Source organism: Gambusia affinis, linkage group LG06 (assembly GCF_019740435.1).
Source record: "Gambusia affinis linkage group LG06, SWU_Gaff_1.0, whole genome shotgun sequence".
NCBI classification, from domain to species: domain Eukaryota; kingdom Metazoa; phylum Chordata; class Actinopteri; order Cyprinodontiformes; family Poeciliidae; genus Gambusia; species Gambusia affinis.
In genome coordinates this window covers 23,101,104-23,116,720 of record NC_057873.1, presented here as the reverse complement: position 1 = coordinate 23,116,720, position 15,617 = coordinate 23,101,104, and the positions used below count along the sequence as shown (strand labels likewise).

Genomic DNA, 15,617 nt, shown 5'->3' with positions numbered 1-15,617 from the left:
GTACCAAGGTGTGGGAGGAAAAAGCAGGACGTGATGAAAGGGAATGCTTAGAAAATAAAATATAAGAAACAGGGCTGGGGGAAATAAAGCTGAGGAACATTTTAAAAAAATTTACATAAAATGTTTGCCAACTTTTTTAGTCATTAAACAATCTACTACGTACTTAATTTTCACTTTGATATGAATGGCTTAAATTAAGCAGAAACATCAGCTATTTAGGTACCATGCTTGGAATTATTTTTTCTAGATTGAAATGCTTTCAACAATTTATCATTTCCACACAAAGCAGTTGTTTAACCATCTCATAGAAACGAATTGCAAATTTATTTACACATTCTGTGTTTGTTTTTTTTACTTTTGGCACAAACCTCAAAGTATTTTTGGTGGATTACTTAGTGATAGACCAACACAAACAATAATTTGTAGTTTTCTTCTTTTTTCTTGTCATTTGTGGATGTGGACAAAATAGTTGGTAACACTCCAAAGTCATTGAAATACCTTGAAACTGATAAATTTATATATTTTGTTAAAATAACTGAAAATTAACCAATGAATTTTTGAAATGTGATACAACAGAATCATTAAGAAAAAAAACAGACTAATGAAACAGGCCTGAAGAAAAATTATGCTACCTCTTGAAATAATTGAAAATAATTTGACTATTCAACTAAATCTGTGCAAGGTAAATTGGAATATCAAGACTATCGAGGTATTCTGGAGAGAAATGTGCTGCCTCGTTTCACTATGCTTTGCTTTGGTCAAAGGTCATAGGTCATCCACAAACACCCAGCTAAAAACACCCAGGAATAGCTAACAGCAACACATCGGACTATTCTGACCTAAATCCCATTGAACTTCTGTGGAAGGATAGAATGAATTAATTTAGCTGCAGTACCAACAATTGTTGCTCTTCTGCCTTAAATAACAGAGACCATGTTATATATTTTGTATAATTTTTTTTATCAAAGGGATAATTATCTGTTTTATTGTCATGCCTGTGTGAACAAGCGCTTGAATTCAGCACACTCCCAATTTCTGACACACAGTGAATCTAAATTTTGCTGACGGATATGGCACTGAAAATCCTTTCAGACCACGTTTCCCTGCCAGCTGAAGCTTTTTTCACGAGACGATGTGTTCATATTCATTGACTGCAAATGTTTATCCCACTAAGGAGCCTCTGCCAAAAATCCAACTGGCAACATTCAAGATTTTAATTCATCAAATTCACCTGCAGACTGTGACAAGAACACCTACTTAGAGCCTAATGAGGATAATTACCATTCAAAAACCTTAATCTTCAACAAGTGTGCATGATAAAAAGCTTCTATCTGCTCTGCAAATAGAACCGTTCAGCTGCTATCAATTATGTGATGATGTGAGAGCGGGAGGTCAACACATTAAAAATTCAATCTTAACAGCCAGAACCAAGATTACCCAAAGCCAATCTCCCACAGCAGATGGGTTATGTTTGATTACAGGATTGTCGTCGGACTTATAATATTAGGAGCTTAATTAGCTCATTTATTGGAAAAAGCTTCAACACAACCAAATCCTTCAAAAATCAATCACTGTAATTTCATAACTCGTACATCTACAGGGATCCTCGCTGGCCCGAATCAATCGTCTGTAAATAACAGTTCAACGAGCCAAATTTCAGAAATAATCGTTCGCAGCCAACAGACACTGGATATCATTACAGCTGTCAACTCATTTGCAAAGACAGACAAGTCCCTGGTGAGATGCCAGCTTGGTCACACCATTTCATGGCTCATTAATGCAGCCTCTACGTGTTAATGAATAATGTGCTGGTGAGCATGCCGCCCTGATAACGCTGAACCATGACGAGGCATTTCACTGCAACTCCTGATAACATCGACAGGTTTCCAACCTGAGAGAGATCAGTGTTTTCCGTAACACATCCGGGGCATTAGAGACTTTCACAAGACAAACGAAGTCATCGTCACTGCTTATGCTTCCAAACTGTAAAGGGTTAAAAATGGCCTGAGTGCTTATCAGTTTGGCTTTAGTGTCTAGCACAAATCCGAGCGTTTCCTGTTTTGAAGTTCACTTTTACTTTCTCAAAGTCAGCGCTGAGTGAACCCTTGGTGCTTCTCACAGCCTCAAGATGGAGACAATGAGAAGCGCATATGCAAACATGATTGACCGCGGTAAGATCCTCCTCCTTGGCTCTGATTGGTTGTTCCTGACTGGAAGCAGCTGTATATTTCTACAGGTGGCAGTATGACGACAGGGAGGATCCAGAGGAGCTAGATGTATTCACACAACATATTTTAACGTATTTACAAAAAATATATTCTTATAAAAGTTACCTACTGCAACTTTAAGGAGACGAAAATGTTTTATTTACTTTTTCATAAAATTAAATAAAAAAACAACAAAATAAATAAGATATCAGGATAAAAATGAAGATGACTCACAGTGAATCAGGTGTTACCCATGCAGCGTTAAAAACGCCAGCCTAAGCAAATAACTCACCTCTAAGAAACAATAAACAATCGGATTTATAACAGCTCCAGTAGTGTGTGATATCTATAATAACCGCATCAATTTAATTCCCAGGCGATTTAACAAACGCATCATATCTATGCCATCTGTCTCTGCTGGGCCGACTGGGAGCAATGGGAACACGCTGATAAGGAGAGGTTGTATGACCATTTTAGCTACTGCAGCTGACAGCTAAAGAGGAGCTGTTGGGAGAGGCGATGAAGAGCAGCCGTTGAGCTCATAAAGAAGCTTTACATGCATATGGGCAGTGCTGAAGCACAACCTGGATCCTCATAAATATGAGCAAACCCAGTATCTGCCAACATGACACACATGCGGATGAGTAAACGCACTGTGTGACGCGACAACAAACACACAGAACACACATGAGTAACATCATCTGGAAAACTCAGACTTCTTTTTGCTTTAGTGCCGTGCATTACTCACGCCTCTTGTACTTTTTCTTATTTTGATACTTTTTACCACAAACTTCGTCTTGTTGTGGCCATTACCTGCCAGATCAACACATTACCCTGACCATCAAATCCTCATGTGTCAGTCGGCAGCGGCAGGGAAGCTGGTTGCAGTTCGCCGAGGTTCACTTTTCACCAGGACGGCAACAGTTTAGTTCACGGCATATTTGTCATGAGTTGTGGCGGATATGGACCAAAACGCAGGAAAGACGGTGAGTGTCACATTGGAAAGGAAAATTAATTAAAGCAACTTGCAAAAAAAAGATGAAGAGAAACAAAGCAGACACAGAAGACAGGCAAACTGACAGGGCAGGAAATGAACAGATCTGATGAGAAGTGAAAGAATCTGACTGGTCTGTAACTTCTGGGGAAGTGATAACCAGGTGAGCAGAATCCCCAGATTACAGTAGATCTAAGTAAGTACCAGAGGAGCTAAAGGTAAAATGACTTAACATAAAAAGGAATATGCAGCGATCTAAACAAGATGCAAAAGGATCCAGTGAATTAAAAACTAAAGAGTAACACTAAAATAGGAATCTAAACAAAGACAAAGAACAGAACAAAGAAGAGAACAAAATGCCCCAAACAAAAACCAGATGACTTCAAAATATTCTAAATACAACACAAAAACAACAACAACAAAAAAACACAAAGACTTGTGAATTTTGACATATGTATGTGTTAGAAGTCCAGACCTGAATCCATCGTAGAATTTGTAGCAAGACTTGAAAACTGCTTTTCTCAGATGCTCCACAGAACAATCTGTCTGAGCTTGAGGTAGTTTGTAGAGAACAAAGGGCAGAAATTTCAGTCTCCAGATGGGCAGCGCTAGTAGAGACATATCCCAACAGATTCACAGCTGCAAGAGCAAAAGGTCGTTCTTCACAGACGCAAGGAGGCTGAATACAAATGAAGATTTTTATTCTCTAAAGAAAATATTAGAGCCATTTGTCATGTTCCCTACTCTACAGAACCACATACTGCTTTGTGTTGGTCTATCAAACAACATCTCAATACGGTCAAATTACAAGAGGAATTTTTGTTGTGAAGTGACAAAATCTAAAACATTTAGGGATGTGAACACTTTTGTGAGATGATAATTTACTTCAGTTTGTCTGTGTAGTGATACTATGTTACAAAACATGGAGATAATTCTCTTCTAGAAAGATAAATGACTTCCATTTTGTACACATTTTCAATTTGGCAACAGAGTACTGACTCAGGAGGACCTGAACTGAGGCAACAAAATCAATTATGTAAAAATAAAAACAACAGCTAAACATTCGTCTTGATGAAGCGTACTTGGGGCTGGGAAGTAAATTTAATTGGCAAACTCTGTAATTTTGTTCACACTCTGAGGAAATGTCCAAATCAGCCAATTATCTCTAGTTTGCTCGCAGGGATTTGTTAGTCAACTGTCAACAGAGCTGCATGGAAGATAATTGGAGACATTATTAGCCATGTTTGCTGGCATGGATGGTGGTAATATCCACTGTAAATAGGGAATCCATCCACCCAGTCCCAGTCTGTCATGTTGAGGGTCTCAGGGGTTGAAGACCAGACTGGATGATGGAAGGATCACAAGCCCATTACAGCGCAAACACAAAAACTAACGACGACAAAAACTCATCCCTCAAGGACACTTAGAGACTACATGTAATTCTCTAATTAAAATATTTGCCAGAAGAGTGAAGCTAACCTTACAACCATTTATAGAGGTTGGAAAAAGCAAGCACCTCTTTTTCCCAAAACTGAAGTTGTGTTTGTCGTTTCTAAAAGGTTTCATACAAACACCATCGACCCTTGAAATGCCTTCATCCTCATGAGCAAGTTACACACCAATTGGTCATGCGGTCATAACTGTTCCCAACTTTAAAATATTTGAGCTACACTTTTTCACCACTGCCCCTTGTTCAAGGAGCGCAGAAAGAAATATGATTCAGCCTGCCTGTAGATGTAAACAGATGTTGACATTAGATTTGCAGGGATTGTAGAAAATGTGAAAAGGATTGCATCGTTGTAAACGTTCTACACTTCGCCTGACCTCAGTTGCGTGATGTTATTGGGAGCTGCGATCCTGCTACACTTTCACTAGTTCTGTTGTGGCGGCGCGGCCTGGGCTGCGGCGATTCCTTTAGGATTTGAAACTCAGTCTGTCATCACTTTCTCCTTGCAGCTTTGTGGTGACGCTTTATTAAGGAGCATTAAAAAAGCATCACTTGTATGTCCACTTTATTAAGATGGGGACATGTGTAATTCTACCAGGGACTCCCAAATCTCATTCAGCACCATTTTAAACAACATCAAACACAAAGAACATTCACAGGGAAGAAAAGAAGTGATGACAGACAGCAAAAGCTACATCCTCTGTCACTGCTAACGGCCACATTAATAATCTGGTTTTTATTGAAATTATTTTATACCCAACCTCAAATGTGCCAAACTTGTTTTTCTTTCATCATGCAAAGACAACAACAAGATGGGAAAACTTGTGAAAAACAAAGGATAAAGATGAGCGTAAGCATTGTTCAGCATCTCTTTAAAAGCCTGACAGTGGAAGATTGATCAGAGAGACAATCTAAGAAAAAGAAATAAGTTTTTACGTGCTGGTTTGGATGGTTACGTAATCATAAATTACTGTCCTCACAGACACTCAACCCGAGCTCCAACTCTGAAGCTCTATATGGAAAACAATATTAATGTAGTGCTGCTGGGAAATAACAGTGTGTGACTTGCAATTTGCTTCAATCCCATTTGGTCTGAGTTGCCTAAAATAGGTCTGTCTGCAGGCCGCTTCGGCTGCAATCTCTCAGACATGAGCGATACGGTCAGAAAAGATGAAAGAAAACGGGATCAGCAGTTGCCATACCATCGCTGTCGACTCCCCACGACGCACGCCTGAACACTGGCTGGGCTTCTTACTCGCTAAGCAGGTTTTTGACTAATTCTCTGTCTTTCTTGGTTAAACAGCAGCATGCATCAAGGAAGAGAACGAGGAGAAGGCAGCGTGGCATGATGATGAAGAAGAAGAAGAAGACACGCCGTGATGGCGTAGGGGATAGTGTGACCCATGTTTGGAGGCTCTGAGTCCTCGACGTGGTCGTCGAGGGTTCGATTCCCAGACCCGACAATGTTTGCCGCATGTCTTCCCCCCTTTCTTTCCCCCTTTCCTGTGAGCCTACTGTCATATAAGGGGCACTAGAGCCCACAATAAGAAATAAATCAGGTCTCATTCCTCTGCTCAGTAAGTAAGGCCTCACCAAAAGACATAAGAACCTTGTTGTATAAATCATGATTGTTTGACAGCAGATAGTTTAGATTTGGTACTTAAGAGTGTCAGATGTGACAACAAATATGGCCGTGTTATAGAAAAAAAGAAAAACACTGTAAGCCCCAGTTATCAATTTAACCATTTACTATTACATTTGTATAACATCATTGACTGAGCTCTTGGTATTTGTCCAGTTTCTCACATTCCTTGTTCCTGATGTTTCCATCATTTGAGAGAACCACATCGATCACAACAGCTGTCCTCTGCTGCTTATCGATGATCATAACGTCTGGTTGGTTGGCTTTACCATTTCACAGTTTCCATTTTTCATTTAGATAGTTTCACCTTATTAAATTACTTAATTTAAAAGATACAAACTGTATACTTTAAAACCTTCTTAAACGTTTCTGTTAGTATAATAAAAGTGAATGAGAAGTTCAAAAAGTGTTTTATGCTAATGTTTATGGAGTTTAAGGGTGCTAACCATAATCTTCTAATCAAGTTAGGCCAGTTTTTTATATACTGACAGATTTTCATTATTTTACAGGCTCTCTGTGACAGTTTCATGTGTTCAGTGATTATTACTTGTGCAAATCCACTTTATTGCATAAAACAATTTATAGACTAATTTATTTTTTATGTTTTTAAATGTGCAAATTAATTGCGCCGTTACTGACATTTACTGTGAAAATTAAGTACATAGCTCCGTAAGAAACATACTCTTTTTTTTTTAACAATAAATGTTAAAGAATATTTATTTTGAGATTATGCTTCTTGGTAAGACTTCAGAATATCATGAAATATATCTATATGTATCTCTAGGTACAGACAGTGTATATTTAAACTCTTAGGAGTCAAAAACAACAACAACAACCTTGGGCCCCAAAACAGTAGCCCTAGTCAGCCATTATACAAGACCGGCCCTGTGTGTACACCAGTGGACATGTAACGGGTGAAACGGATGAACTGGGACCAGTGTCCGGTTCATAACCACAATTAATCAGCAGGACACAGACTAATTCACAAAATTCAATATAGCATTCTGTCTTAATGCCAGTTTTTACAAGATAATTGCACAAAGGCCTGCATCTCTTTCCTTCATCTCCAAATACTAAACATAAATCAATTGTGAGATTCTGTACATTAAAGATGAGCTTTTCTCCTGTTTAGTCTTGATGAAGCTCACCATTAAACCGCATAAATAACCGACCGACTCAAAGTGAGGAGGATACATTTCGAGGATAATTAAAATCATGACTCAATTCGCTTGAACACTAAAGCAACAACTAGTTGAGTTCCATCCAAATCTGCGCTCAAAACAACCCTTGGACCCAATATGCGCTGGTTTTCTGATAAAACAGCAAATGTGAGCCTCCATCATTCAGAGTCACAACTGTTGCTCTAGCAGCGCTCCGACTCAACCCGCCTCTGCTCCGGCTGAACAGGTGCAGACAGGGACTGATAGTGAACAAAAACAAGCAGGAAAGCTCAAAAATAAAGCAGAAACTTACATGTCTAAGTTCCTGCATGCGGTCCTTCATGGTTCCTTATTTCCACCGACGTGGTTCCTCCTGCTCCCGTCGTTTCTTTTTCTATTTCCCCCCCCTCCCTGGATGTGAGCTGATGATGGAGCGACGGGGCGGAGACCGACTGGATGATGCGAGCCGGACGCGCGGGCAGAGGCTCCGAAACCCCGTTCTCCTTACGGACAGGGACTACTTTTATGTGTTAAGGTGAGGCACGGCCTTCCGCCGATTCCCAATCAGACACATACCTGAAACTCCCCTTTTAATCCATCCGCGAAAACAAACTCTTGTCTTTTTAGAGTGAATTTGGCTCCAACAGGAATTGGGATAAGTTAACAGAACAACAACAAACACACGTTTGGTGAACTGAGACGGGAATTTTTGTGTTTGTTTAGGTTATCGATTGAGCAGGTTAAAGGATAACGCCCAGGTGGTTTCCAGTGAGTAACAGCGACATCTTTTGGCCACAAGCGAGGAAAACACTTACATAGAAGGCAATTCAAAGTACGCATCTATAAAAAATAATATTGCGTTATGTTTACTGTTGAACTCGCAAAATAGGAAAATACTATAAAATTTGTTTTGGGGTTTTCGATTTTATCTTGACACTCCCGTGAGAAAAGGTTTGGACACTACTGGTCTACATGCTTCACATCGTGTAACAGTTCACTCTTGCATCACCACAGTTAGCCAGACCTTTATAAATATCTAATAAAGATTTTTTTTTTTCTCACTGATCCCAAATGTGACCAAAGTTCTTGTTTTAGGCTAGCTGGAATAACCAAAAATATTTCTATTTGCCAAATGAAAACTTTCTTTATATAAATTGGACTTTCTAAATGGTGTTTTGCTGATTCAAACCTACTTCAATAAGAAGTGCTTTATCTTAAAATGGTTTGTTCTTTGTTAAAGAATACGCCCAAGCATTATCCATTTCATACAGAATGAACTTGAGAAAAAGTGAATTCTCCAAAACATAAATTAGAAAATGAAGACAATTTAATTTAAAAGCATTTTTAATAGGATAACATTGCTTCTGTTTTATTTTATTTTTTTGTTTGTTTGTTTCGTAGCAGCTCATATTCGGTCTTCAACTCAAACTGAAAACTGCATCTCCTTACAGCTTTTGACAAAACATCAAAGCACTTGATAAAATATAAAAAGCAATTTGGTGTAATTTATCGCCTTGCGTTTTGTCCACTTGAATTAGAGACCTGAAAAGTCCAATCAAGCCACAGCTCCAGGGGACACTTCATGAGTGTGTGTGTGTGAGAGAGAGAGGGAGAAAGAGACAGAGCTAATGATGGAGCAGCTGCATGAGTCACAGCTAGAAGTGAGGTCTCCGCTGACGTCCGGTGTATTTCGTGTCGGGTCGAACGTCCCTGCAGGAAACAGCAGTCAAGAGGGAGAAGGGGTGTCAGCCAATCAGAGACAGGCTTCAAACCAGACTGAAGTGGGTTTAAAATGTTCGAGCTGAAACAGAAGAAAAACTATCCATTTTATTTCAGAACAGTTTCCCACGTACTTTCCTTGTCGTCTTCGTCTGTCCTTTTTCTCCATTATCCAGTCTCGACCCTTCTTCACCGATTTCCCTTTCATGTTATTAAACCGACATCTTCGCAAAGACAGAGAAGAGCTTATTAAAGTATTCAAACCGTCTCCTTAGGCGGGAACACTGAGAAGAGCTTAAACATCCGAATGTGAAAGGGAGGAAAAGCCACCTGACAGAGTTTGAAGTCAGGCAGGACAACGGCCCTCTCTGAGCTCCTGTCGGTCTTTTGGCTTCATCAACACAAGTATGACTCAACCTGCACTGATTGACGCCGAGACCTGCTTTACAACTTAATCGTAACTTGCTGTCAGAGCTCTCCAAAATAAAAGTGACTAATCGCATTCGCAGAATCAGGCAGCTGCTTGCTATAATCGTCTCGTGTCTAAGAAAGAGAATAAGCCAAGCAGGCTTGAGATTGAAGGCAAAATCCTTAAAATGAATAAAAAGGTGAAGATTTTTTTTTTTTAAATAAATTAGGCCAAGTATTCTAACTGAAGGCTTCAAGCATCAGTAGAAAAACAATTGTATTGAAGCTGCTTCGAATTTGCAATAAAGTAGAGCAAAATAGCGACTGAAATAAGCTGCTACACAAAAAACACAAATATTACTATAGTATTAATATTCCAAATGAAACAATATGTGCAAAAATTATTGCTTTTTTTAGAACATATTTACCTTTGTCCTGAATACTGAACCTGGTTTGCAACAGTTCTGTCTGACGTTTCTGACCCCAAACCCTGAAATAATTACAATTTAAACATAAAAATAAAAGTTAAGATAGAAGTTCCAAAAACAGAAAGTAAGCCAAAAATAAATAAATATACGTTTCTTACTTTGGGAAGAACTCCCGTCCCACCAGCGAACAGACAAAGGAAGAATCTGGAGGAAAATAAGAAGCGATCCGTTTTCATTTGTAACGAGCTTAAACGAGTTCAATCAGAACGAATCCTATGACTTTCAGCTCTGATTGTTAGCAGGTGGATGAACATTATATGAATGTACATGAAGGTGGATGAACATTTCTGACTTTTTAGCCTTGGTGCTGTTTGGGTAATCCACCACAATGCCTCCACTGAAACCCGCCCTCATGGCCTGAGAGGTAATGAGTTCAAGCTTCCAAAAAAAAAGAGAGAGAGACAAAATTAAATATGATGATTAAATGCACAAGAAGATCATTTCAGACTCTGAATGAAAGCGTCTTAAATTTTCTACCTGCTCTGAGTTTTCAGGATAAAGCTGAAAAACTGCCCGAGATCCTCTGGCCTAAAAGAACAAAAACACCAAAATTACTTCCTGTAAAAGTAAGAAATCTGCTGTGTTAACATTCAGGTTGACGACAATAAAACTTTACCAAAGACGAGTAGAGGGTACTGAAGAAAGTGTAGAGTCTCTTTGGTGGACTGTGCGACCGTTTGTCGGCATTACAGAGCCACTGCAGCGCAGAGATGCTGACGAGAGTAAAACAGCCCAAGTTTTAATCATTAAAACAATTCAGAACTCAGTTAAAAGCGTTAAAATGGGTCGGATAAGCTGCCGTGGCGTTTACCTGACGCAGCCGTCGAACGTGCCCGGCCGAAAAGGCATGCCATGACCCATATCCCCCAGCAGGAGGTCTCCCTCCACCTCCCTGTCCAGCGCAACATCTGGAAGCATCAAGGAAAACAGCCACAGCTTGGTGATCAGACAGTAATCCACATCTGCTACGGAGAATGCACATAGTGGTATAAAAAAAAAAATAATATATATATATATATATATATATATATATATATATGTAAAAGCAACCAAAAACCTCTCAGCCTGGAAAGCTAACAAGGAACTTTACGTTTTTCCTTTGTCTAATAGTTACCTTCAACCTATGGAACATAAAGTCTGCTTGTTTTTATTAAACAAGAAAAACGAATGTAAAAATCACACCTGAGGTCCTGAACTGCTGCAGGTCATTCTTGTTTTTCTCATACAAATCAAGTCTGGTTCTTTTATCAAATACTTTGAAGACAACACACGATTCAATACCTCAACATTATTAATCATTGCACTAGTACTATACAAAAAAAGCTCAACGTTACTTCTCACATTTGTTTTTTTTGTTTAACTTGAAACCTGCAAAAAACAAAAAAAAAACTCCTCTGCTATGCTTAATGAATTGTGCTTCCTTTTTAAAAACCATGTGAAACTAACCGAGCATGGCGGAGCTGATGTCGACTCCGACCCAGTAGTGTCCCTCCTCTGTTAGGTAATCTCCACTGAGACCAGATCCACACCTGGGAGGCAGAACAGAACTTAGCGCCTCACGTTTCTCTGCTCCGGCTCCAAGTAGTTCTCAGATTAACATTTTATACATTACAAATAAACAGTTGATGTAAATGTGCTTAAGTTTATTAGCTTTGTATGCAAGAGTAACATTGTTAGAGAACACAGAGATGGCTATGAATGCAGGAACACGAGAAATAATTATCACCTATATGTAGAATCTAACTCATAAATTATTTTACTAAGGTTTTGCTTCAAGTAAACTTACTTACCCAACATCTAACAGGAAGCAAGCCTGTCCCTCTGGCAGGCCTAGCAGCTCCACTGCTCTCTCCGACATCTGAGTCTGGATCTCAATCATCCGAGAGCTGTCGGTCAGGAAGTACAATCAGACTTTGTGGAGAGACACGCATGTGTGCAAGAAAACAATCTCCTATTAAAATCTAGCTTGAATCAATAGAGAAAATGCAGCAAAAAACAGATGAGCAGTCATTTCAGATACTACACTAAAGATTTTTGGCACCAATCAAAACTCCTGTAATAAAGTCTGAGCAATTACTCCTTTGACTTTTTCAGAACCATAAAGCTCAAAGTGTCTCTAATTTTCAAAACCAGGATTTTTTAAGTCCAAAATACAAATCCACTGGAAAAAAAATTTAAATGAATAGTTTATAAAATCAGCAAGAAATGCAAACTACAGCGACATATTGAAAATTAATCAATGCATCCGTCTTAAGAATCATATGAAAAGTAAACAATGATCCGAGCAAACACAACAAAAATAAATAAAACATAAACATAATCAGAAACACAACAGAGCAATAGATTAGTTAATGAGAAACATTACTGAACAGGAAGTCAAAGAGCATAAATGGAGACATTTTCATAAACTTTACGCATATGATAGAGAATGAAGGATCCAGACTTACTTCTGGGAGTATTTCTTTGCTTCATCTTCATTGTAGAACTGCAGAGATGAGATTAGATTAGATTACACAACTCAACTCAGTAAATCACATGTCTGTAGGTCGCTGCTGATTTATTTGATCTAAATGTGACAAAGCTACAAAACCACTGACACGTGAACGCTTTAAATGAGTTTCATACCCTAGATTTACCTCTTTAAATATGCTATGTTTCAATTAAGGAGACACACCAAACACTTAATGAAACTACTTCTGTACTTCCACAAACACACACGGCTACAGCAGCTACGTTAAACAAAACCCTCAAACTAACCACGTCTGGCGGAGCTGTGTGTTCAGGTCTGCGGCAGCTGGAAGCCATGGTCCTCCTGGCTTTATTTCTTTTCTGTTGTTTAAAAAATCAAGCTAAATGTTGTGATCGCAGCAGGCTATCCACATGTGAAACGCCACAGTTCTTGTTCGCTGATTTAAATTATGCTAATCTATTGGGAAGAGGCGCTTTATCGCCACCTGCTGTTCATTAAATTCAATTCATACTTTGCTCATGTCTGATTTCCAGGTTACAAACAAGATAAGAAAAACTAAATATAAACCTTTGCATTGAATTCATAATCAAAATACCAGCTTGTAGATATTTAAAGCATATCATAAAGCTAAACAAATAATAATTCAATGATGCAGATACTTTTTTACCATCTGCATCGTATACTAAAATCTTACCTAGTCAAAAAACAGACTTAAATCATATTATCACATTATTATTATCATCATCATCATCATCATCATCAGTTTAGAGACATAGTGGAGAAAAGCAAGTCATCTTTTATACTTTTTAAATTTTATTTCTGAGTTGTTTTCTTTCTCCTTACTGTACCGTAAAAAGATTGTTCTGCGTGATTCACGTAATTTCAGTTTTCTTGTCTTAAAAAACCCTCCAATATTGGCAGTTATTTTAAAATATCCATTTTTCATTTTGAAAATATAAAAAATATAAATAACCTTTAATTATTTTTCAGTTTAATCTGGTTAATAAACTTTCATGCATTCGCTTCACCTCGGAATTTTGACAATCACATTTCAAATTACACAACTTTAGAATTTCCATGTAGACTGTAAAGTATGAGAACAAATCACGAATTGCGTTTCTTTTTAAATAAAGCCATAAATTGACAGTATTTCAACTTAGTCAAAACCGAGTAGAGGGAAAAGGGAAAAAAACGTACTCTAAATCTGCCAAAATGCTAAGTACATTTCATTAGGTTAAGAGATTTTGTTTATCTAGTCTAATTAAAGTGGGGACATTGAGCTAAGGTAAGAAATATTCATTGTGTTTATAAAGACCTTTTTTCCAATCCAGATGAAATGTCACAGTTACCTCTAGTGCAGCATACGTGAAAATCTTTGTTGTGAATCTGATTGGTAGATGAGTTAAAATACTTCCTGTAAACATTGCACCTGATTGGTTTGTTGCCTTGCAACACCCGGAAGCTGTCCGTCTTCGTTCACCGGCTAGTTGTTGGTAAAATGGCAGAGGTCAGCCAGCGGCTCGGGACTGGAGCCTACCGACTGGTGACCGGCCAAGCTCGCCCGCTGCGTCCCATAAGACCCAGCGGACTTCTCCCAATAAACGACACCTGTATCCAGGGACACTATACCGAAGAATGTGTCCAGCTATTAAAAGGAAGCGCACCTCAGCGCAGTTCTGAGAAAATTTACAGAGTAAGACAAACTGCAACTCATCAGAGGACAATGGCTTTTCTTGGCTGCACTTCTTTGAACACACATTTAGCTCGTTTATTCTGGCTTCAGGACCCCAGAAAGAGCCAAACAGCCACCAAAACAAACCTGCTGATCCCGACCGGACGCCTTCAGGAGAAGCTGTTCTCATGCGTGAAGCCCATCTGGACCAGTGGGGCTGTTTCAAGCCACCCCGACACCCGGTGGTCCCCTCAGCAGCTCAGAACCTTCTGCACTATCCTCCTCATCCTCGCAGATGACAGATCAGGGAGCGGAGCTTCACTGACACACCTGAAGGTTCTACCTGGTGTCTATAAAGCCTCTGCAGCAGCTAGAAGTTACAGCAGGTGGTCAGAGGAGGCTCCTCTGCTGCACAGGAGTAAAACCGCCTATTACGACATCCTCAGAGTGTCCCCCAGTGCTACACAGTCACAGATCAAGACGGCCTACTACAAGCAGTCCTTCATATACCACCCTGACAAGAACCTGGGCAGCAAGGAAGCCACGCAGCGCTTCGCCGAGATCAGCGAGGCTTACACCGTCCTAAGCAACATCAGTCTGAGGAGGAAGTATGACCGAGGCATCCTGAGCCAGTCTGACCTGCAGAGCCCAGAGAAGCCGTCCTCCAAAGACGCATCGAGCAGAACCACAAGCTCCCAGCAGCAGCATTATCGTCAGCAGAGAGCCAGGCCGTTCTCCCAAACCGGCGGTCGGCCCATGTTTGATTTTGACGCCTTTTTCCAGGCTCACTACGGAGAGCAGCTTCAGAGGGAGAGGGACCTAAGAGTCAAGAGGAAGCAGATGGAGGAAGAGCAGAAGAAGAGGCTGAAAGAGTACCGTCAGGAGAAGATGCGGGAGCTCACTGTGTTGATGCTGGCGGCCTTGTCAGCGATGATCTTAATCGGTCTGTTAAATTCTTGACCTGGCAGCAGCAGCAGACAGTGGCTGATGTTTCTCGGACATCTTGACACCTTAAAGTGTTAGTTTTTTTTCTCCAAATGAGGCCTAAAGATGAAAAAGAGGGTTGGCTCTTTTTAATGGTGAATGATGCTCAAGCTTTTTTCCCCCCTTTGCACTGAATGTGTAACAGGAAAATAAATGCATATTATATGTAAAGAGCAAATGTAAACATCTGCTGGTTTCTGTAAATTTAAATAAATCTATGTACTGTACCGAAATGATGCCTCTGTATGATTATCAAAGTACTAAAATCTACAAATATTTTAAGGATAGTTAACTTTGTGTTTGAATGTTTTCATTCAGACTGTGCAAAGCGGAGGAACACTAACCTCACTGGCTGATTTTCCATTTGTAGTCATTCAGGTTGTTGAAACAAAAGATGCATAAATCTAACATAAACCCAGGGAACAT

At 39.4% G+C, this 15,617-nt stretch overlaps 3 protein-coding genes across 10 annotated transcripts in view; 1 reads left to right on the top strand and 2 right to left on the bottom strand.

Annotated features, from left to right (window-relative positions):
* Positions 1-8,146, bottom strand: part of stx1a (syntaxin 1A (brain)) — a 56,290-nt gene extending 48,144 nt beyond the window's left edge. For all 6 annotated transcript variants that reach the window (XR_006370915.1, XR_006370917.1, XR_006370916.1 and 3 more), the window contains exon 1: positions 7,764-8,146. Coding sequence is in view for 3 of the 6 variants with exons in the window: in XM_044120287.1 (XP_043976222.1) it covers positions 7,764-7,793 (30 nt within the window). In the remaining 3 variants the exon portion in view is untranslated. The remainder of the gene's footprint in view (positions 1-7,763) is intronic.
* A 630-nt stretch (positions 8,147-8,776) lies between these two features.
* On the bottom strand, positions 8,777-14,491 carry bud23 (BUD23 rRNA methyltransferase and ribosome maturation factor). Of its 3 annotated transcripts, none has more exons than XM_044118535.1 (12): positions 14,355-14,491; positions 12,513-12,550; positions 11,856-11,951; positions 11,512-11,594; positions 10,877-10,973; positions 10,682-10,778; positions 10,543-10,593; positions 10,358-10,443; positions 10,164-10,209; positions 10,006-10,067; positions 9,304-9,393; positions 8,777-9,160 (listed from the first exon to the last, which is right to left on the bottom strand). In XM_044118535.1, exons 3-12 carry the CDS (start codon positions 11,942-11,944, stop codon positions 9,106-9,108), a joined length of 756 nt encoding a protein of 251 aa, XP_043974470.1. In that variant the 5' UTR covers positions 11,945-11,951; positions 12,513-12,550; positions 14,355-14,491; the 3' UTR covers positions 8,777-9,105. The 3 variants fall into 3 exon arrangements, with proteins under 3 accessions (XP_043974470.1, XP_043974468.1, XP_043974469.1); XM_044118533.1 differs by lacking the exon at positions 14,355-14,491 and adding an exon at positions 13,885-13,974; XM_044118534.1 differs by lacking the exon at positions 14,355-14,491 and adding an exon at positions 12,823-13,013.
* Positions 14,031-15,424, top strand: dnajc30b (DnaJ (Hsp40) homolog, subfamily C, member 30b). Its single transcript, XM_044118532.1, has 2 exons — positions 14,031-14,228; positions 14,319-15,424. Exons 1-2 carry the CDS (start codon positions 14,034-14,036, stop codon positions 15,165-15,167), a joined length of 1,044 nt encoding a protein of 347 aa, XP_043974467.1. The 5' UTR covers positions 14,031-14,033; the 3' UTR covers positions 15,168-15,424.
* Positions 15,425-15,617: the final 193 nt, after the last annotated feature.